At 45.8% G+C, this 23,199-nt stretch overlaps 1 protein-coding gene across 3 annotated transcripts; it reads right to left on the bottom strand.

Moving 5' to 3' along the window:
• Nucleotides 1-239: 239 nt before the first annotated feature.
• On the bottom strand, nt 240-20,883 carry LOC144492321 (C-C motif chemokine 5-like). 3 transcript variants are annotated; one of them, XR_013497582.1, is made up of 4 exons: nt 2,104-2,509; nt 1,266-1,374; nt 1,011-1,164; nt 240-922 (listed from the first exon to the last, which is right to left on the bottom strand). XR_013497582.1 is itself a non-coding variant. In XM_078210313.1 (4 exons), the coding sequence occupies exons 2-4, from the start codon at nt 17,227-17,229 to the stop codon at nt 1,068-1,070; spliced, it is 273 nt and encodes a 90-aa protein (XP_078066439.1). In that variant the 5' UTR covers nt 17,230-17,372; nt 20,820-20,883; the 3' UTR covers nt 240-1,067. The 3 variants fall into 3 exon arrangements, 2 of the variants coding, with proteins under 2 accessions (XP_078066439.1, XP_078066437.1); XM_078210313.1 differs by lacking the exon at nt 2,104-2,509 and adding exons at nt 17,163-17,372; nt 20,820-20,883 and having other exon boundaries at nt 240-1,164; XM_078210311.1 differs by having other exon boundaries at nt 240-1,164; nt 2,104-2,608.
• Nucleotides 20,884-23,199: the final 2,316 nt, after the last annotated feature.

Raw genomic sequence — 23,199 nt, 5'->3', positions numbered from 1 at the left:
CGACTTTGGCACAGTCTCCATTCCATGCTTTGATGGGCTGAATGGCCTTCTCCTACTCCTCTGCTCCTATGACAGCTGAATGTGCCGTGGATACTTGCGCATTCTGTTTAAAGCCTCAGGATCATTAATCAGCTCACAGTGTGAGTGAATGGAAAATGAGGATGAAAACAGGGAGGTAATTCAACACTGTTCATCTGTTGAATAAAAATGAAGAATGAAGCTGCTTCGAGACAACAAGAGAAACTTAATCAAAAATCTCCTTTATTTCATCATCACATTTTCAATTTATAAAAAGCAGGAGCTGAGAAATCGGTGAAGAAATGAGGGAAGAGAAGGGATCAAATAATAAAAACATTGAGATTAGCAATCAAAACAGAGAATCCTAATGTCTCCCTCACCCATTATCCCCAGTGTCTTCCCCATCCCACAAACAGTGTCTTCCCCAACTACTCCCCCAGTGTCTCCCTTCCCCCCTCCTTCAGTGTTTCCCCCATTCCCAGTTTCCCTTACCCCGTCCACCAGTATGTCCCCCTCCACCAGTTTCTCCCTGACCCCTAGTGCCTCCCCACCAACTTCCCCATTGTCTCCCAGTGTCTCCCCACCCCCTCCTTTCTCTGACCCCTCACTGCTGACCCAGTTGTGAGAGCTGTGGTTGTAATTCTGTTCATCTTCTCTGGCCAAAGACAGTCAGGGGTCTGAGGGACAAACCCCACTGAAATGGGGAGACTGATTGTTTATACTCACACAGCCTCACACTGTTGAATGTGCAGTCTATGGAATATTGCCCGACCTCAGGGCTTTCATTGGCTGGGACCCACATTGATACAGTGACACCATCTTGTTTCTGTCACCTTTGGCGACTGTGGTTTACACGGGAAAATGTAGTTACCACGGCAACTTTTAGTGCTAATTATCACATCAACTGTCAATTTACAAATGATCACAGAATCAACATTTCAATCTCATCCTGAATCTGTCTGTAAGCCAGTAGGATATCGCGTCACGTCAACAGTCTCTGTATTTTAAATGGTTTTAAAGTGCTATGCCTTCAATGTCTTCTTCTCTCTTCACTTCTTCAGTCCCTTTTCCAGAAATCTGACTGCGGTTTGTACCCATTTCTCATTCGCTTTCGCACAAATTCTCATATTCCGTCTGTTTGTAAATCTGAAAGAATGAAATGAGATGTCATTATCAGAGAGTTACAGACACCAGCTCCATATCTTTCATTTCAACACACAGTGGTCAAAACACCTTGAAAGACTTACACAATGGCGGGAATGGAGCAGCCAATTGTTTTCTTGTAGCTTACTAGCCTTTTATGAACAATAGGAGTGGGTTTAAAATTCTCACAACATTCGATTGTTACAGTGCCAGCTGCAATGAGATGGAGAAAGAGACACAGTTAAATATGGGATGGGTATCACAGCAGATTCTCGCTGATAGTAACATTATCCTTCAGCTGTTTCCATAGAAATACATCAACAGAAATGAAACAGACCATTTGGCCCAACTGATCTGTACTGGTGTTTATAAACCTCCTTCAATAGTCACCTCTCAGCTTTCACTTTTCTAGAAAAAAGACACAATCTGTTCAATCTTTCTTCTCTCATCTGGGATCATAGTTTGGGCGGCACGGTAGCACAGTGGTTAGCACTGTGCCTTACAGTTCCAGGGGCCTCGGTTCGATTTCCAGCTTGGGTCCCGACCTGTGGAGTTTGCTCATTCTCCCGTGTCTGCGTGGGTTTCCTCCGGGTGCTCCGGTTTTCTCCTATAGTCCAAAGATGTGCGGGTTAGGTACATTGGCCATGCTAAATTGCCCCTTAGTGTCCTGGGATGTGTAGGTTAGAGGAATTAGCGGGGTAAATATGTGGGGTCACAGGGATAGGGCCAAATGAGATTGTTGCCGGTGCAGACTCAATGGGCCGAATGGCCTCCGACTGCACTGTAGGGATTCTATGATTCTATATTTGGAATAAACACATTGAAAACTAATAAATAACATGAGCAATTGGTGGAAGCCAGCAGACTATTTTAAACTGTCTGTTACAGTTCATTCTGACATTCTCGGAGAATATTGCCAATAAGGAAGTCTCTCTCTCTTACCCGGTGAAGCAGCAACATCCTGGATCAAGCAGATCAGCAGTGTTCCCAAAACAGCAGCAGCCACACAGTGTGCTGTCTTCATCATGTCCTTGCCCAACTTGGAAGTGTTGAGTGTTGAAGAGTGAGTGTGGGTTGTCAGGAGCCAGTTATCACCTCATGGTTTATATTGTGTAAAACTGCAGAGTCTGCAATAGGGAGACCCCCTGGAACTTTGCCCATTCGCCAGCAATGAAAGTTCTCCAGTGTGATTGTTCCTCCGTTTCGGCATTCCCTGAAATGGGAAGTACATGTTGTTCTGTGAATGGGAGTTCTTGGGTTAAGCAGCACTGAATGCCTGGAACTTCCTGGTTCGGTGATTCTTCAACTGTCAGCTCATTTTCCCCAGATAATCTCACCACTTCCCCATCTGGGCAAAGAGATAACCAGTGAGAAAAATCGAGCTTTCTGATTGGACCATTCCACATTGTGGGACACAGGTCTGAGGAGGCAGTGAGTTTAAACATCAAAATATATCAGTGTGTGTGGAAAAGGCATAAAGACTGTCTTTCCGTAACTGTCTTGCACCATCTCGAGACATGTGAGAATGCTTCACAGTCACTGAAACTCTTCTGACATGTTGTCACTGTTGTAATATAGGGAAGGCAGCAGGAAATTTGTACACAGCAAGATCCCACAAACAGCAATGTAATTATCGCCAGATAAATGGTTTTAATGATGTTGATTGAAAGATGTATAATTCCCAGGACACCAGGGAGAGCTGCCCTGCTATCCTGAATAAAGTAAGAAGTTTAACAACACCAGATTAAAGTCCAACAGGTTTATTTGGTAGCAAAAGCCACAACTCCTAAATAAAGCCATGTGATATTTTACCCCACCTTGAGAGGGCCGACACGGCCTTGTTAGAATGTAACTCGTGATAACATTGCATCTGTTGTGATGTGACCAATGGTAACAAGCTGTAAGGGTCAGTTGGCTGAGTAAACCATGTCACCAATGACAGAATGCCGTGATGACCAGCTGACTCAGTATAAATTAGAACATGTTGGGAATTGTGGGGAACTTGGAATGGCTCAGAGTGAGGCCTCAAGTTTGGAGTAATGATGTTTCTTTATAAAACCTTTTCTTTGATTTATAAGTTGGAGTAAGTTTTGTTATATTTTTATTGTCTACACTGGAAGAATTCCTTCTGGATCAACAGGCCTCAGATTAACATCACCCATGAAATGTGGGCAGCCCAGGCAGTGCATCATTCCCTCTGTGCGGCATTGAAATGTAAACCGAGGTTTTGTGCTCCAGGTTTCTGAGTGGATTTTGAGGCTCTGACCTGTGTGAGTGGTGAGAGTGAGACCCAATGAGCCACAGCTGAGAATGAGATCAGTGATGATGTTAATGAAAAGATTGTCAATAGTTCTGAGCTGCTCCTTGTATCCTGCAATCTCCGAGTGGGAATTGGTTAGCAACCAGACTGTAGATATACTCTGATATCCATTTAACTCTCCTGTGTTTGCACCACTTTGAAACAACTTACAAAGTAGGCACGATGTTCTAAAGCATGATACCAAACTCTCCAACATGTGACTGACCATGCCATTCCATCATGTGCCCATAGATTAGCACACCCATAATGTTAACCCTTTATACTCCGCACAAATGTCACATTGTAGATATCAGAGAATGGAATGTAATCATTCTCTTTACACAAGGGAGTTAGTTACCCTCGAGAATCATAGAAATCATAGAAATCATAGAAACCCTACAGTGCAGAAGGAGGCCATTCGGCCCATCGAGTCTGCACCGACCACAATCCCACCCAGGCCCTACCCCCACCATATCATTAATATTTATCACAAAACTGGAATGTTACAAGTGTTGGGAGAATTGCTTTGTGGATCCAGTCCTGAAACACCTTCAACATTCTGCCCCAGTAGAGGATTCACCACATTTGAGGAGAGTATTTCACTGCATCAGTCACTGCAATTGAAATGGTTTTAATGGTGTTGCGCTTTCATTGTCTTTTTCATTCAGTCTCCTTCTCAGGTCTATCACTGTGGATTTAACCCATTCTTCATTCACTCATCAGAAACCCACTTTCCAGATCTCCCACCCCCCCGCCACCCCGTCCCGCCCCGCCCCCCCATTTCTCCCCAACACAAATTAACTCTCTGTGAATGGATTCTCAGTATGATTGAGTGTCAGTGTGAATGGATTCTCGAGTGTGAATGGATTCGCAGTGTGTATGGATTCGCAGTATGAATTGATTCTCAGTGATAAGGAATTCCAAGGTATGAATGGGTTCTCAATGTGAAATTGATTGTCAGTGAGAATGAACCCTCGGGGAGGCGATAGCCTAGTGGTATTTTCGCTCAACTATTAATCCAGAAACTCAGCTAGTGTTCTGGGATCCAGTTTTGAATCCCACCACGGTAAATGGTGGAATTCGAATTCAATAAAAGTATCTGAATTAATCCTCAATGTGAATGGATCCTCAGAATGAATTGGCTCTCAATGTAATTGGATCATCAAAAATGAGTAGGTTAGGGGGATTAGCTGGGTAATAATGTGGGATTATGGTGAGGGAGTCTACGATTCTATGAATGCTCAGTGTGAATGGATCCTCAGTATGAATGGATCTTCAATGTAAATTGGTCTTCAATGTCAGAACATTGAATACAGAAGTTGGGATGTGTTGTTGAAGTTGTACAAGACATTGGTAAGGCCACACTTGGAATACTGTGTACAGTTCTGGTCATCCTATTGTAGAAAGGATATTATTAAACTAGAAACCATGCAGAAAAGATTTACTAGGGTGCTACCAGGACTTGATGGTTTAAGTTATAAGGAGAAGCTGGATAGACTGGGACTTTTTTCTCTGGAGCGCGGTGGCTAAGGGGTGATCTTATAGAGGTCAATAAAATAATGAGGGGATAGATCAGCTGGATAGTCAAAATCTTTTCCCAAAGTTAGGGGAGTCTAAAACTAAAGGACATATGTTTAAGGTGAGAGGGGAAAGATACAAAAGGGTCCAGAGGGGCAATTATTTCCACACAAAGGGTGGTGAGTGTCAGGAACAGGAGGTAGTAGTAGAGGCGGTACAATTTTGTCTTTTAAAAAGCGTTTAGACAGTTACATGGGTAAGATGGGTATAGAGGGATATGGGCAAAATGCGGGCATGGACAAGTTGGGCAGAAGGGCCTGTTTCCATGCTGTCAATCTCTATGATTCTATCACCCTAAATGAAAACTCATTGTGAATGGATTCTTAGTGTATGTGAATCATCTGTATGATTGGATTCCCAGGGCCTGATTTTACCAAAACATCACGCCCGAAAACGGGTGCGAAATCGCAGTAAAGTTGGGTGTCGGGCCTATACCGCGATCTGCACCCGATTCCGAGCAGATCGCGGCTTTACCGACACCCGATTTGGGCTCGGGTCCGGCGATTTAAATGCATTTGCATTCTTTTAAATTGACATAATTAACCGCGCGCCCAACTCTACCGCCAAATCCCACTTTACCGTCTTCTGGCCCGATCCGCGTCCGCGCTGTTACCGACCTGCAAAATGAAAGTCTGAAGTCGCCGCTGCAGCCTCCGAAGAGCGGGGTCAGAGACTGCAACGGCTCCCTGACCGTTAGGATTGTATTCACTGGATTCCTGAAGAATAAGGGGGTCCTCATACAAACCTATAAAATGCGAACAGGATTAAATGCAGGAAGGATGTTCTTGATGGCAGGGCTTGCAAAACCAAGAGTCACAGTCTTGGGATACAGGGTACACCGTTTAGGACTGTGATGAGGAGAAATGTCTTCACCAAGAGCAGTGCCGGATTTAGGCATAAGCCAAACAAGCTACAGCTTAGGGCCTCACAATCCGCAGGTGCCTCACAAAATTTCAGAAGGTTTACAATGAAGAGAACATTTAAGAGCGGATACCAGAAAAGAAAAAGAAAGCACCAGCTTGAAGAGCAACTCAAAAAATTACCAAAATCTATGAGAGAGATCAAGCCAGCCGAATGATAAATATGTAATCAGTAAATGCATTCATTTGAAAATAATTTGTATTTTTCACTTTAAATACCTTGCTATTAAATAATTAAAAGGCATAATTATGTTTTCAATTTTTTGTGGCGACCCAAGGTCCTGTTTTGGTACGCACCTTTGTGAGACCTTTTGGTGTAACTTTTTAACAAGGGGCCTCCAAGCTTTATATAGCTGAGGGCCTCACCAAGTCTAAACCCGGCACTGATGCTAGAGCATGGTAAGTCTGTGGAATTTATTACCACAGAAAGCAGTTGAGGCCAAAATTGCTCTGACAAAATTGTAATAATCTTACCAAGACCAGATTCCGTCACCATCACCCTTTATTTGCAGTGTTTTTCGAATGCCATTCAGCGGCTACAGAGTATAGGTCAGCCCAAGTCTTTTGACTGCCGACCTGAGTGAAGCCAATTGGTTCGAAACCCCCGCTGCTTCTTCCCTATTGGGAAGAATTTTCCTATTCTTAATTTCCTAATCTTCCTATTCTTCATCCCTATTGGGCAAGCTTCCACTCGCCTAATAGATATTCTATGAAGCCCACAGGTGGTCCCCTGTGGCCATCATAACATCCCTTCCCGCTCAAGTCCATTTCTTCCCCAAAATGCCTGCCACAGGAGGGCCTTTTCCACTGCTTAGCGATCAGCCTGGGGTCGATTGGACGAAGGACCGGATCAAGGGATGTGAAAGGGATTGGAGACATTTGCTTCCAAAGGGAGCGCCATGAAATCACTGTTGCCGGTTCTTCCTGGGTCTTGCATCCACTGGGGTGTCGGTCTATTCTGCTTCCATCTTGGAATCCGTGACCTCATCACCTGGAGGGGCAGGTGTGTGTTGACTTCCAGTTGTGGCTCAATGCTGGCAGTGGCAAACCGCATGGCTGCTAATAAGGCCTGCACTGGCATGGGCTCCCTACTCCTGAGATGTTCCAGTTGTTTCTTAACAATTTTGCCCTGTACTTAAAAGACATGAGCTCCCTTTTCTGTTACAATCCCCAGGGACCCAACTGCGACTATCCCCAAAGTTCCTCATGTGGACTGGGTCACCAGTTTTGAATGTTCTTTCTGTTCTTGCAGGATCATTATTCTTCTTCTGCTTCTCTTGTTGGGCTCCACCCTCCCTCCCAGGTTTGGGAACAGTCAGCTTAATCTTGTCTGAAGCCTCCATCCCATTAATAAACCCACTGGGGCAATTCCTGTCATTGTGTAAGGGGTAGTCCGATAGTCAAATATGCCAGTTTGGTCTCTGTGGATGCTGCGGTGTTGGTTCTTCATGCCAAGCTTAAAAGTCTGCACCGCCCATTCAGCCAACACATTCGATGATGGGTGATAGGGTGCTGTCCTAATGTGGTTGATTCCATTAGAAAGCGTGAAGGCCTGAAACTCAGTTCTAGTAAAGGCAGTGCCATTGTCAGAGGTTAGGACTTCAGGTAACTCATGCATGCAGAAACTTTGTTTTAGTTTCTCAATAGTAGCATGGGAAGTGGTGAAAATCATGAGAAATATCTCCAACAATTTGGAATGCGTGTCGACTATAATCAGGAACATGGAGCCCAAAAAAGGGCTGGCAAAGTCCACATGTACTCACACCCAGGGTCTACCAGGCCTCTCCCATGGATTTAGGCAGGCTGTGGAGGGAGGTTTTGATTTTCTTGTCACGACTCTCATTGTCTGACCAAGTCATTAATGTCCACATTAAGACTGGGCCACCATGTGTAGCTCTTGGCTAGCATCTTCATCTTTGAAATCCCAGGATAACTATGATATAATTCCATAAGTATCGGATGTCGCCCTGGGTGACATGGGACATGGGAACCCAAGAGGATGATGCCATCCTTAGCACTAAGCTCGTCTCTCTTCATCAACTAGTGTTTTGTTTTATTTGAGGGCTACCTTCTGATATAATAATATTATATGTTTTAATTTAGATAGGACTGGATCCTTTTGTGTCAATGTCTTGATTAATACCGGCAAGCTGTCCAAAATATTGAGGGTCATCATAACCTCTTCCATGAGCCAGATTTATGGGCAACAGCAGATGACTCACAGCATCGGCGTTAGCTATCCTGGTCCTGGGACAGTGCTCTAGGAGGTATTCATAAGCCTCCAGGAACAAAGTCCAATGCTCTAGCTAGTTGGAGGCAATGGAGGATATGACCTTGTCTTCTTTAAAGAGTTCCAGCAATGGTTTATGATAATTAGTATGATGAAGCATCTACCATAGGCATATTGATGGAACATTTTAACGCCAAAGACAATTGCCAACCCCTTTTTCTCAATCTGGGAATACCTAAGCTCAGTGTCCGATAGGGCCCTAGCTGCGAATGCAATAGACTTCTCTGTTCCATCTCTCCAGCATTGTGCCAGTACTGCCCCAACCCCATAAGGGGAAGCATCACTGGCCAAGGTAAGGATTTTTTTGAGGTCAAAGTTGGCCAATAAAGAGGACAGAATTAATTCTATTAAAAGCCTCCACCTGTGTCACCCCTCAAGACTGCCTTTGATGTTTCCGTTTTAGGGTATGCAAGGGGGCCAACAAAGAAGCTAAATTAGGACTAAACTTCCCCTAATAATTCACTAACCCCAGGACGGATTTCAGTTCCAGTTAACCTGGCGCACAGATCCTCAATCCGGGGTATGGTAAATCGGTCAAGTTTAGAAACACAATTGACAATAAGCTTAAAGTATCCACAAAGCCGGACCGGCTTATCCAGCTTGAGGACAGGAACAACAGATATAGTCCATTCTGCCAAATATACAAGTCCTATAATGCTCAGCTTTGCCAGGCATTCGAGTTCCGTCTCTACTTTTTTCATTAGGGAGTAAGGAACTGGCCTTGCTCTAGAGTACTTTAGGTGTAGATGTTAGCTTTGGCCTCCCTTACTTTTACAAACCCTTCTTGGAAGACTTTGGGGCACTTATTTATGACTTTGCATAGTACCTCCCATGCCCAATCTGAAAATCTCCAGTCAGTTCATTCTGATGCGCTGGAGCCAATCTCTCCCCATATGGCTAGGTCCTTGTCCCCATACATTGATGAGTGGAATTCAAACTGATTGCTACCTGTAAGTCACTAGGGTTGCCACGGTGCCCTTTATCTGTAATGGTTCCCCAGTGTAGGTGGCCAGCCGGGCCTTTGTACTTTCTAAGTCCAGGAGCTGAATACCAGTTTGGAAGCAATTATAAGTCTGCTCCCCGATAACAGAGACTGCAGCCCCTCTATCCACTTGCATTTTTTAATGGGTAGTCATTTACTAACAACTCCACCATTATGCAGGCAACCTTTGTCATGAGGATGCAATTTAATTGCATCGTCCCTTTTTCTGGTTGTGGGCATACTCCAATGTATGGTCCTGTATGTCTTTGGCCTTTTTTCGCAACTGCACGCGTTTTGACTGTCCCTATATCTTTGCCTCGGTTGTGGTCTTCTGCAACAATTACAATAGTCCAACGCCTGACCTCTACAACCTTCTGACCTAGGCTCCTTGGAGTCTGAAGGCTGGTCCTGAACCTCCTTGACTGCCTCGTGAATCAACTTGGACTCTATGGGATTCTAAGATATTTAAAAATATCATTGCTCTCAGTTGAGGGATGGACGTTACTTAAGGTCCCTCCCCCAATTGGAGGACACTGATATCTGATATCCCCTCAGCTCCTTCCTCTGCATTCTCCAATGATAGGGCTATCTCAATGGCCTTCTTTAGATTCAAATTGAGTTCTGCCAATAATTTTTCTTGGACTGTTGCATTGTTAATTCCACAGACGTGTCTATCTTGCAACATGGCTCGAATTCACAGTGCTCTGCCAATTTTCAAGCCTGGTCTGAAATTCGGTGACAGATACCCCAGGGGTTCATCCTGTTGTGTTAAAGCAGTATCACTGGAGTATTATGGAGGGTTTTGGGTCATAATAGCCTTTAACCAATTCCACCAATTCATGAAAGCCTTTGGAGTCAGGGGCATCTCGCTGAGTCAGGCTTTTTATTACATTGAAGGTCGAAACCCCACATGCCGTCAACAGGATCACTTCCTGTTTCTCGTTCTCCTCAAAATTGTTGGCCCAAAAACAAACACATGAGCTCTGCACACTGGACCCACTCTTCAATGTTTCCAATGTAGGCTTCAAGTTTACCAAAAAGAGACATATTTCTTATAGGAGGATTACTTGTCTCAACAGTACAGATGGTCTGGAGCAAAGAAAAAACTCACTTTACTGCTCGTCATCAATGTAATAATCTTACCAAGGCCAGTCTTCCGTCACCATCACGATATATTTACAGTGTGTTCGAAATGCCTTTCAGTGACTCCAGAGCGCTTATCAGTCCCGAGTCTATCAACTGCCGGCCTGAGAGGAGCCAGCTGGTTTTAAACCCCACACTGCTCCTTCCCTTCACTTGCCTAATAGGGAGCTCATATTCTATGAGACCCAAGTGTTGATGATCCCCCATGGCCATCATCACAGAAGGGTCATCCAAACTCAAAATGTTAGCTCCATTCTCTCTCCACAGATGCTATCAGACTTGCTGAGATTTTCCAGCATTTTCTGTTTTTGTTTGAGGCTAAAATATTGTTTGCTTTGAAGAAGCAGTTAAATTTAGCTCCTGGGTGAAGGAGATCAAAGGACTTGGGGAGAAGGTGGGATCAGGCTATTGAGTTGACTGATCAGCCTGAATCATACTGAATGGTGGAGCAGACTCGAAGAGCTGAATGGCCTACTCTTGCTCATATTTTCTATGTTGGAACCATTACCATTGACAGAAAAGGCTTTTAGGAGGAGTTGAAAATGTGGGATGTTAAAGATTCAACTTAGGGATTCCTCTCAGTGCCATGTCCAGGATTGATCAGGCAATGTAACGTGTGGCGACGGGGAAACTTCCAGAATCTTGGGGCTTTGACACTAGTACTGGGACAAGAGGGAAGTGTACAAGGTGGATGGGTGACACTTTAACAATTGGGAAAACCTTCTGATGAAAGCTTATGGACCTGAAACATTAACTCAGTTCCTCTCTCCACAGATGCTGCCAAACCTGCTGAGCATTTCCAGTGTTTTGATGGCTTTTTATTTGTAATATTATTCAAATAGATCACTGAGCCCTTTTATAGCTGGGATTCCCTGCTGCCAAAAACTCTGCTCACTGGAGAAAAGATTCTTTCTTCAGTAGACTGAACAAAATTGAACGCAGAGACTCAGGAGCTTTTCAAACTGTGCAAAGTGTAATATGGTACAGTTCTATAGGGAGTGCAGGAAAAAAGAATGCTGTCGATCTCTGTACCGAAATCTCTGAAGGTGGCGAGACAAGATGATAACACTGTTAAGCAGGATTGATTCAATATCCTTGCCCCTTTCCCCTGGGTCCTCTCCCCGTCCCATTCTCCACTCTCCCCTTTCCCCTGTGCCCTTTCCCCATACCTTCACCTCTGCGCCCTCTCTCCTGTGTCCTTTCCCATGTGCCCTCCCCCCTGTGACCTCTCCCTTCTCCCCTGTGCCCTCTCTCCATTCCCTTTCCCCACTCCCTCTGTGGATAAATACCCAACTGACTGTTTCTGACCCAGTTGTTTTTGGAATTCTGCCATAATTTTCACATGTTTTGGAACATTCCGGATGGTTTTTTCTCAGAGATTGAAAAATATTTTTAGGAACTGTATTTCCTGGGGAAAGTAAGTTGAATTGTGTAACTTCCTATTTTCACAATTACTCCACATGTTATCTCATTTCTGTTCCATCCTTTTCAATACATTTATTTCAGGGTCTGGGATTAGATAGTGCATTCAAACTGGAAGCCCAAAGATGTGCAGGTTAGGTAGATTGGTCATGGTAAATGCATGATGTTACAGGGATAGGGCAGACACGTGGACCTGGGTAAGATGCTCTTTCACAGAGTCGGTGAAGACTCGATGGGCCGAATGGCCTCCTTCTGCACTGTAGAGATGCTATGCTATGGATTCTAAGCTGCCACAAAGCACAGTCTGTCAAAATCCCAGTTTGATCTCACTGCCAAAATCCTTTCAACTGCCTTGTAGGAAATCTAATAAACCGACCGACAAGGGCTCTTTCAGTCCTGGCAGGTCACCTGACTTCTTCAGCTCGGCTCGGCTAACTTCAGTCAGCTTCTACCTGCTCCCAGTTCTTCTTCCTGGTGTTTCTGTTCCATAGAACATAGAAAGCCACAGCACAAACAGGCCCTTCGGCCCACAGGTTGCGCCGATCACATCTCCACCTCTAGGCCTATCTATAGCCCTCAATCCCATTAAATCCCATGTACTCATCCAGAAGTCTCTTAAAAGACCCCAACGAGTTTGCCTCCACCACCACCGACGTCAGCCGATTCCACTCACCCACCACCCTCTGAGTGAAAAACTTACCCCTGACATCTCCTCTGTACCTACCCCCCAGCACCTTAAACCTGTGTCCTCTCGTAGCAACCATTTCAGCCCTTGGAAATAGCCTCTGAGAGTCTACCCTATCCAGACCTCTCAACATCTTGTAAACCTCTATCAGGTCACCTCTCATCCTTCGTCTCTCCAGGGAGAAGAGACCAAGCTCCCTCAACCTATCCTCATAAGGCATGCCCCCCAATCCAGGCAACATCCTTGTAAATCTCCTCTGCACCCTTTCAATGGCTTCAACATCTTTCCTGTAATGAGGTGACCAGAACTGCGCGCAGTACTCCAAGTGGGGTCTAACCAGGGTCCTATAAAGCTGCAGCATTATCTCCCGACTCCTAAACTCAATCCCTCGATTAATGAAGGCCAGTACGCCGTACGCCTTCTTGACCGCATCCTCCACCTGCGAGGCCGATTTAAGAGTCCTATGGACCCGGACCCCAAGGTCCTTCTGATCCTCTACACTGCTAAGAATGGTACCCTTCATATTATATTGCTGCTTCATCCCATTGGATCTGCCAAAATGGATCACCACACACTTATCCGGGTTGAAGTCCATCTGCCACTTCTCCGCCCAGTCTTGCATTCTATCTATGTCTCGCTGCAACTTCTGACATCCCTCCAAACTATCCACAACACCACCTACCTTGGTGTCGTCAGCAAACTTACCAACCCATCCCTCCACTTCCTCATCCAGGTCATTTATGAAAATGACAAACAGCAAGGGTCCCAGAACAGATCCCTGGGGCACTCCACTGGTCACTGACCGCCATGCAGAGAAAGACCCCTCCACAGCCACTCTCTGCCTTCTGCAGGCAAGCCAGTTCTGGATCCACAAGGCAACAGCCCCTTGGATCCCATGCCCTCTCACTTTCTCAAGAAGTCTTGCATGGGGGACCTTATCGAACGCCTTGCTGAAGTCCATATAGACCACATCCACCGCTCTTCCTTCGTCAATGTGTTTGGTCACATTTTCAAAGAACTCAACCAGGCTCGTAAGGCACGACCTGCCCTTGACAAAGCCGTGCTGACTACTTTTGATCATACTAAACTTCTCTAGATGATCATAAATCCTGTCTCTCAGGATCCTCTCCATCAACTTACCAACCACTGAGGTTAGACTCACCGGTCGGTAATTTCCCGGGCTGTCCCTGTTCCCTTTCTTGAATATAGGGACCACATCTGCAATCCTCCAATCCTCCGGAACCTCTCCCGTCTCCATCGACGATGCAAAGATCATCGCCAAAGGCTCCGCAATCTCCTCCCTCGCCTCCCACAGTAACCTGGGGTACATCCCATCCGGTCCCGGCGACTTACCAACCTTGATGCCATTCAATAGTTCCAACACATCCTCTTTCTTTATGTCCACATGCTCGATCCTTTCTGTCCACCGCAAACCAGCAGTACAACCACCCAGATCCCTTTCCACCGTGAATACCGAGGTAAAGTATTCATTAAGCAGCTCCGCCATTTCTAACGGTTCCGCACAAACTTTTCCCCCTTCACCTTTTAAGGGTCCTATGCCTTCACATCTCATCCTTTTACTCTTGACATATTTGTAGAAAGCCTTGGGGTTCTCCTTAATCTTACCCGCCAAGGCCTTCTCATGACCCCTTCTCGCTCTCCTAATTTCCTTCTTAAGCTCCTTCCTACATCCCGTATACTCCTCTAAATCCTTAACACCTCCTAGCTCTCTGAACCTTCTGTACGCCTCTCTTTTCTTATTCACCAGGTTCATCACAACCTTCGTGCACCACGGTTCCCATACCCTACCAACACCCCCCTGTCTCATCGGAACGTTGTCATGCAGAGCTCCAGACAAACATTCCTTGAAAATCCTCCACTTTCCTTCGGTACTTTTCCCCAAGAATGCCTCCTTCCAATTTACCCGTCTAATTTCCTCCCTGATGACACTGTATTTCCCTTTACTCCAGAGAAACACTTTCCTAGCCTGCCTGATCCTATCTCTTTCCAATGCTATCATGAAGGAGATAGAATTATGATCGCTATCCCCAAGATGCTCACCCACCGAGAGATCCTCCACCTGTCCAGGTTCATTAGCCAGCACCAGATCAAGTACAGCCTCTCCTCTAGTAGGCTTATCCACATACTGTGTCAGGAAACTCTCCTGGACACACCTAACAAACTCCTCTCCATCCAAACCCCTAGCCCTAGGGATATTCCAATCTATGTTTGGGAAATTAAAATCTCCCATCACGACAACTCTGTTATTCCTACATCTCTCCAGGATCTGTTTCCCCATCTGCTCCTCAACATCTCTGTTACTATTGGGCGGCCTATAGAAAACACCCAGCAACGTTACCGACCCCTTCCTGTTCCTAACCTCCACCCACAGAGACTCCGTCGTCAATCCCTCCACGGCGTCCACCTTCTCTACAGCCGTGACACTATCCCTGATCAACAGTGCCACTCCCCCCCCTCTCTTGCCTCCCTCCCTGTCCTTCCTGAAACATCTAAAACCCGGCACCTGAAGCACCCAGTCCTGTCCCTGAGACATCCAAGTCTCCGTAATGGCCACCACATCACAATTCGAAGCAGCAATCCACGCTCTAAGCTCATCCACTTTATTCACTACACTCCTGGCATTAAAATAGACACATCTCAGACCTTCAGCCTGAGCACTTCCCTTCTCCATCACTCGTCTAACCTCCCTCTTACCCTGTTTACATTCCTTATCTATTTGCGAGCTAACCTCCTCGCTCTCAGTCCCCTCATTTCGATTCCCTCCCCCCAACCTTTCTAGTTTAAAGTCTCTCCAGTAGCCTTAGCCAACCTTCCCGCCAGGATATTGGTCCCCCTGGGATTCAAGTGCCACCCGTCTTTTTTAAACAGGTCACACCTGCCCCAAAAGACGTCCCAATGATCCAAGTACCCAAATCCTTGTCCCTTGCTCCAGTCCCTCAGCCACGCATTCATTCTCCACCGATTCCTGTTGTCACTCTCCCGCGGCACAGGCAGCAATCCCGAGATTACTACCTTTGCATTCCTCTTTCTCAGCTGTCTACCTAACTCCCTATATTCTCTTTTCATGACCCCTTCCCTCTTCCTACCTATGTCAGCAGTACCTATATGCATCACGACCTTCGGCTCCTCTCCCTCCCCCTTCAGGATTTCTGGGACCCCCAGCTCCTCTCCCTCCCCCTTCAGGATTTCTGGGACCCCCAGCTCCTCTCCCTCCCCCTTCAGGATTTCTGGGACCCCCAGCTCCTCTCCCTCCCCCTTCAGGATTTCTGGGACCCCCAGCTCATGTTCCCTTCTCCATCCTGTGCTTGCATTGTGTTCATATTTCACACCATTCATACTCCCCAAGCGACTCACATTCCCACTCAGGTTCCCAATCCAATTCACACTCCAAATCCTACCCCCATTCCTGCACTAACTCCCACTCACATTTCCATTTCCATTGATACTCCCAAACTGCTCCCATTCCGGCACACATTCCTGCTCCAATTCACGCTCTCATTCCCATTCCATTTCCCACTCCTTTTCCAACTGCTTTTCCGACTCACATTTCCACTTGGAGGGTCAGTACTGAGGGAGTGCTGCACTGTCAGCAGGTCAGTAGTGAAGGAGTGCTGCATTGACAGAGGTTCAGTACTGAAGGAGTGCTTCACAGTTAGACAGCCAGGACTGAGGGAGTGCTACAATGTCAGAAGGTCAGTACTAAGGGAGGTCAGCACTGTTGTAGGGTCAGTACTAAGGGATTACTGCACTGTCAAAGGGCCAGCACTGAGGGAGCCAGCACTGTCAGAGGGTCAGTACTGAGGGAGCGTTGCACTGTAGAAGGTCAATATTGAGTCCTGCACTTTCAGTAGGTCAGTACTGATGAAGTTCTGCTCTGTCAGAGGGTCAGTACTGAGGGGGCACCGCACTGTCAGAGGATCAGCATTGTCGGAGTGCTGCACTGTCAGAAGGTCAATATTGCAGGAGCGCCTTGCTATTTAAGGGTCAGTACTGAGGTAGTGCTGTCTCTCTAACCCAGGGATCACTGGACAGTGATCGGGAGCAGAATCCTGGCTGAGTTCCACTCTCTCTCTCCAACTCAGGAGTCACTGGACAGTGATCAGGAGTAGAATCCTGGATGATTTTGCCTCTCTCTCTCTAACCCAGGGATTACTGGACAGTGATCAGGAATAAAATCTTCAATGATTTTACAGAAAATGCTGGAAAATCTCAGCAGGTCTGACAGTAACTGTGGGGAGAGAATAGAGCCGAAGTTTCAAATCTAGATGACCCTTCGTCAGAGCTTCGTCTGTGCTCTGACGAAAGGTCATCTAGACTCGAAATGTTGGCTCTCTTCTCTCTCCACAGATGCTGTCAGAGGCTGAGATTTTCCAGCATTTTCTGTTTTTGTTTCAGATTCCAGTATTTTGCTTTTATCTGAATGATTTTATTTCTCTCTCTAACCCAGGTATCACTGGACAGTAATCAGAAATAGAATCCTGGATGAATTCTTCTCTCTCTCTAATACAGGAGTCACTGGACAGTCCATTCTTTCTGTATTGAGCCCAGCAGGAAGGACATTCACCTGTTTATCCGATCTCAAAGTGCAGACCTGATACCAAGAAACTTCCACAAATGATTGGAGTCAAACCTACGTAGACTGTATATGTGTTGACGCTTACCTGCGCGATCACTGACCTTGATCCAGATCATGGTCAGCAGGAGTCCAATGTGAAGATAACACTTCATATCTCAAGGCTGTTCACAGCACAAGTGGACAGTAACAGTGAGTAAGAGAGGGGTGAGCAACTCCCTATTTATCCTGAGACAGAGAAAGGAGGCAGGAGAAGTTTCCAGGCTGTGACGAGAGCAGGAATGTGACTGTGGTTCTGCTGCATAATTACATTGGAAAAGTTTCAAGTCAGGATTCAATTGAGGTGAGATTTAATACATTCTAACATCCGAGTCCACGAACCTGATTATTTGGATTCCTGTTCTTGGTCAAGTCCCAGATGAAAGGCAGTGTCACACAAGCCTCCTGAAACTGTCAGTAGGGGCTCAGTGGTGGAATATGTAGCTTTGCAGGAGTTTGCTTTGTGCTGAGCAATCTGCCCCCAACCTGACTGTGTAGAAATGGAGCCTGGATTCGACACTCCAAGCACACAGATTAATCACCAAGGATAATGGTAAGAATGGACAGCATGGTGGCATAGCAGTTAGCACTGCTGCCTCACAGTACCAGGGACCCAGGTTCAATTCCAGCCTCAGGTCACTGTCTGTATGGAGTTTGCACATTCTCCCCGTGTCTGCATGGGTTTCCTCTGGGTGCTCCGGTTTCCTTCCACAGTCCAAAGATGTGTGGGTTAGATGGATTGACCAGGCTAAATTGCCCCTTATTGTCAGGGCAATTAACAGCGTAGGTACATGAGGTCACGGGAATAGGGCCTGGTTATTGGTGTGGGTGCAGACTCGATGATCCGAATGGCCTCCTTCTGCAATGTAGAATTCTATGATAATGCTGAAACTGGACTGTGGGACAATCATAGAATCATAGGCACAGAAAGAAGCCATTCTGCCCATTGTGTCTGCACCGGCCGATAAACGAGCCACCCAGCTTCATCCCATTTTCCAGGTTTGGTCCAGCAGGTTACAGTGCTTCAGGTGCAACCCATACACCCTTTCAATAAGTTCAGGGATTCTGCCTCTAATACCCTTTCAGGCAGTGAGTTCCAGACCCCCTCTGGGTGAAAAGGTTTTTCTTCTAATATTTTCACCAATCACTTTCAATCTGTGCGCCCCAGTCACTGACCTTGCTGCTGGGTTAAATAGACTCCTCCCATCCACTCAATCCAAGCCCCTCACTATTTTGTACATCTCAGGCAAATCTCCCCTCAACCTCCTCTGTTCCAAGGAGAACAACCCCAGCCTATCCAATCTTTCCTCATAGCCGCAATTTTCCAGTCCTGGCAACATCCTCATCAATCTCTTCTGTACTCTCGCTAATACCATGACATCTTGTCTGTAATCAGGTGACCGGAACTGCACACAGTACTCAGGTTAATGCCTAACGAATGTTTTATATAATTCCAGCATGACCTCCTTGCTCTTATTTTAAGATGAGAAAAAATTAGAGAAACACAATAAAATACTTCCAATTTGCATAGAGTGTAAGTGTGTATGTGTGTGTATGTTTGTGTGTGCGTATATCTGCACATATGACAGTACCTCATTGAGAAAATGAACATCAATTATATAAATAATCACCCTGTAGCCAAGAAGTTTTAAGTTTTGAATTAGAATGGTGGGACAGCTGTAATCTGTAACTTGCAATTCCTGCTCCATTTGGGCATATCAGGTCACTTTCTCAAGAGGGAGCTGCCTTGTGGGATGTGTCTCCTGTTGCTCAATTACACTGAGGGCACCTGAGATCAGGGGGCAGCTGGACTCATAACAAGAGTGCCCGTCCACGTGGCAGACTGCTTCCTCGATCATCATCTGCAGGAGAGAGTTCAGAATAATAAGGGTAGAGAGAGGCAAGCAGTGCAGCAATCCTCCAGGAGTGTGCAAGCCGGTCAAATTGGTATTCAGCATTGAATACTGGTGAGCATGACAACATCGCTAAGGATCACAGTCTTGACTCTGGCTCCGTGTTGGAAAGGATTGTACAGAGAATGTCGGAACACTGGAATAATTTGAGATTTGATAGTCAAGGGGATAAACGGGCAGTTCCACTGCTGTGAGATGTGTGTGGTATTTTCTCCAGGGTACAAAGTTAGGGGCGTAACAGAGGTGTTACAGAATGTTCTATGGTGGAAAGAGAAGAGCCATGTTTCTTGTTCCATGTGTTGGAAGTTTGGAGGGAGGAAGATGTGTTAGGATGTTTACGGCTGACAGAGTTAACGGGCAGGATTTCCCGGCTGCTTCCGCTGGCAGGAACTTCCAGTCCCACCAGTGGCGACCCCCCTGCCACGGATATTCCAGCAGCAGAGGGTGCAAACAATGGGAGACACCGTTGATAGCAGTGAGACCGGAAGGTCCTGGCACTGGCCAATGATTCAGTCACTGGAAAACATGCGGCAGGGAGCGACAGAAAATCCCACCCAGTATGGGGGACTGGAAAAACAGTACCGCCCACATGATGATGGAAGAGACAGTCACATGACAAAGAGCCTCGACGGAGAAAGCTCACAGCTTGCACTGAGTTACATTTAGTCTTGTACATCTGTCAATAGTTCTGTTCCTTCAGTAAACAGTTATGATTGAGACATATCGATGTCTCTGCAACCTTTTTCAACCAGTCAAAACCAATATACCACACGTTGCAGCAGTGAAGGACCCCAAAATCTTCCAAAATCAACTTGAAAAAGATTACAACCTGATAAAAGTCTTCAGTATGACAGTGGAAAATTGCCGGGAGAGCTCCGTAGAATACATGGAGGCTGAGAGGCAGAGAAAAAATCAACTGCTCAGCTTACTAGGAACTACATCACGGCACACGGAGATCTGTGAAAATTTCCTATTAGCAGTAGAGTCAAAGAGCTAATGACGACCAAGGAAAGATGTGCAAAGCTTGGAAAAGGAGCTTCAAATGCACAGCCCAGTGAGAAGGCAGCAGCAGGAGAATTCTGTATGAATGTGTGTAGGTTTTGATACTCTTGGCAGATTTGCTGCCTACTCCAAGGTCAGTCATTACACATTGTGACGGTCGGGCTGCAATTGGAAAATAAATCGGTTGCTCGAAACAATTCCCTGAAGGGAGGAAAGCAGTAAACTGGCCTTAATAATTAGTTAGGTAAGTAGATTCAAAATTCTGCACTGGGATACCGGTCCAGGCTGCGGGCGATCGAGGGGGCCGTCCATCCTGACTGTCTTCCCCTCTACCGCGGCTACATTCGCGACCAGGTGTCCCTGGAGAGGGAGCATGCGGTGTTCACGGGCGTGCTTGACGCTTTCCGCGCCCGCTGGGCACCGCAGGGGTTGGGGTGCATTATTGACCCCAATAATCACATTTTAATTTGATGTTTTTAAGTTTCCTTTGTACTTTGATTTCTGTTCGGGCTGTTCCCCCTCCTTTTTGGGGAGCTGCCCCTTTTACTTTGTCCTGATTTAATCTGAGTTTGTTTACTTGGTTTGGTTTGACCTAAAAAGAGGGCAACACAAACTTCGGAGTTCCCGCTCACAGCTTTAGAGAACACTCCCTTTACCGCTGACTGTACCCTTTCCATCACTACCATATTCCTCTTTTTTTTAAAACAAAAAGTTTTAATCACGATCAAACCACATTATCATGGTGTCATACTTTAAACAAGCATTCACACAATAGGATGCTTCACACTCACCTCATCCCAACTTGAATGGCGTCATTCACTATGGTCCCTGACCAATCTGCTCATCCACACAGCTAACAAGCACCTTGTACTCGTTGGACAAAGCCAGGGGCTGAGGCTCCTCCCTTACTGCATGCTGGCTTCCTTTACTGTCCTGACTCGCAGTCAAGACTGTTGACTGATGTTCTGTCTAACCTAAGGGGAGTGACTATCTCCTGGGACAAAGTGGCTGGGTAACTCTCCCCCACTCTGATGCTTCACTAATGTCCGCAGCTCAGCCTCCAGCTCAGAAACTTGGAGCTGAAGTTGCCTAAGACAACTTCTGCAGATAGAAGATAGGAGCAGGAGGAAGCCATTTGGCTCTTCGAGCCTGCTCCACCATTCATCACGATCATGGCTGATCGTCCAACTCAATAGCCTAATCCTGCTTTCTCCTCATACCCTTTGATCTCATTCGCCCCAAGTGCTATATCTGACTGCCTTTTAATACATTCAATGTTTTGGCACCAACTACTTCCTGTGGTAATGAATTCCACAGGCTCACTACTTTTTGGGTGAAGAAATGTCTCCTCATCTCCATCCTAAATGATCTACCTCAAATCCTGGTTCTGGACTCCGCAACCATCGGGAATATCCTCCCTGAATCTACCCTGTCTAGTCCTGTTAGAATTTTATAAGTCTCTATGAGATCCCCCTCATTTGTCTGAACTCCAGCAAATACAATCCTAACCCAGTCAATCTCTCCTCATACATCAGACCTGCCATCCCCGGAGTCAGCCTGGTAAACCTTCGCTGCACTCCCTCGAGAGCAAGAACATCCTTCCTCAGAAAAGGAGACCAAAACTGCACACAATATTGTAGATATGGCCTCACCAAGGCCCTGTATAATTGCAACAACACATCCCTGCTTCTGTACTCAAAACCTCTCACAAAAGGTCAACATACCATTTGCCTTCTTTACCACCTGCTGCACCTGCATGCTTACCTTCAGTGACTGGTGCACAAGGACATCCACGTTCTGCTGCACACTCCCCTCTCCCAATTTGCAGCCATTCAGGTAGTTGTCTGCCTTCTTGTTTTTGCTTCCAAAGTGAATAACCCCACATTTATTAAAAATTATACTGCATCTGCCATTAATTTGCCCACTCACCCAACCTGGCCAGATCATGCTGAAGGATCTCTGTATTTTTGTCACAGTTCATGCTCCCACCCAACTTGGTATCATCTGCAAACTTTGAAATGTTACATTTTGTTCCCTCATCCAAATCATTAATATATATTGTGAATAACTAGGGTCCCAGCACTGATCCCTGCAGCACACCACTAGTTACTGCCTGCCAATTTGAAAAGCACCCATTAATTCCTACTCTTTGTTTCTTCCCTGCCAACCAGTTTTCTATCCATCTTAATACATTTCCCCCAGTGCCATGCACTTTAATCTTGCATAATAATCTCTTGTGGAGGACTTTGTCAAACACTCTCTGAAAGTCCAAATCGACTGGCTCCCCTTGTCAACTCTACGAGTTACATCTTCAAAGAATTCCAGCAGATTTGTCAAGCATGATTTCCCCTTCAGAAATCTGTGCTGACTTTGTCTGATCCTGCCACTGCTTTCTAAATGCTCCGCTATAACGTCCTTGATAATGGATTCGAGAATTTTCTCCACTACCAATGTGTGGCTTACTGGTCTATAATTCCCTGTTTTCTCTCTACCTGCCTTTTTGAATATTGGAGTAACATCAGTTACCCTCCAATCTGCAGGGACTCTTCCAGAGTCCATAGAATCCTGGAAGATGACCACCAAGGCATCCAATATTTCTAGAACCACTTCCTTAAGTACTCTGGGGATTTATCTACCTTCAATCCCATCAATTGTCCCAGCATTATTTCTCTACTAATATTGATCTCTCTCAGTTCATCCCTTTGGGGAATTACAGTGCTTCCCACACATTCCCACATGCTGCAGTCACTGCATGCCACCAGCCTTGTCACTTCTGCCCAAGTTTATTTATTTAATTAGTTAATAAATTACACTGATAAAGTAATGGAAAGTTACATATACCTAGTTTGTGGATAAAAGAAAACAACTCAACAACCACTGGAGGCTGAAAAGGTTTAAATAAAGGAGGAGCTCTTTCCCCTCTGAATCCCATGTGAAAATTCCCGAGAACACCCTGTTTCTGCGACTTTGGCACAGTCTCCATTCCATGCTTTGAAGGGCTGAATGGCCTTCTCCTACTCCTCTGCTCCTATGACAGCTGAATGTGCCGTGGATACTTGCGCATTCTGTTTAAAGCCTCAGGATCATTAATCAGCTCACAGTGTGAGTGAATGGAAAATGAGGATGAAAACAGGGAGGTAATTCAACACTGTTCATCTGTTGAATAAAAAT

This window comes from Mustelus asterias, chromosome 4 (genome assembly GCF_964213995.1).
Source record: "Mustelus asterias chromosome 4, sMusAst1.hap1.1, whole genome shotgun sequence".
Lineage (NCBI taxonomy): Eukaryota > Metazoa > Chordata > Chondrichthyes > Carcharhiniformes > Triakidae > Mustelus > Mustelus asterias.
The sequence above is the reverse complement of the archived record's forward strand: the minus strand, read 5'-3'. Positions and strand labels throughout refer to the sequence as shown.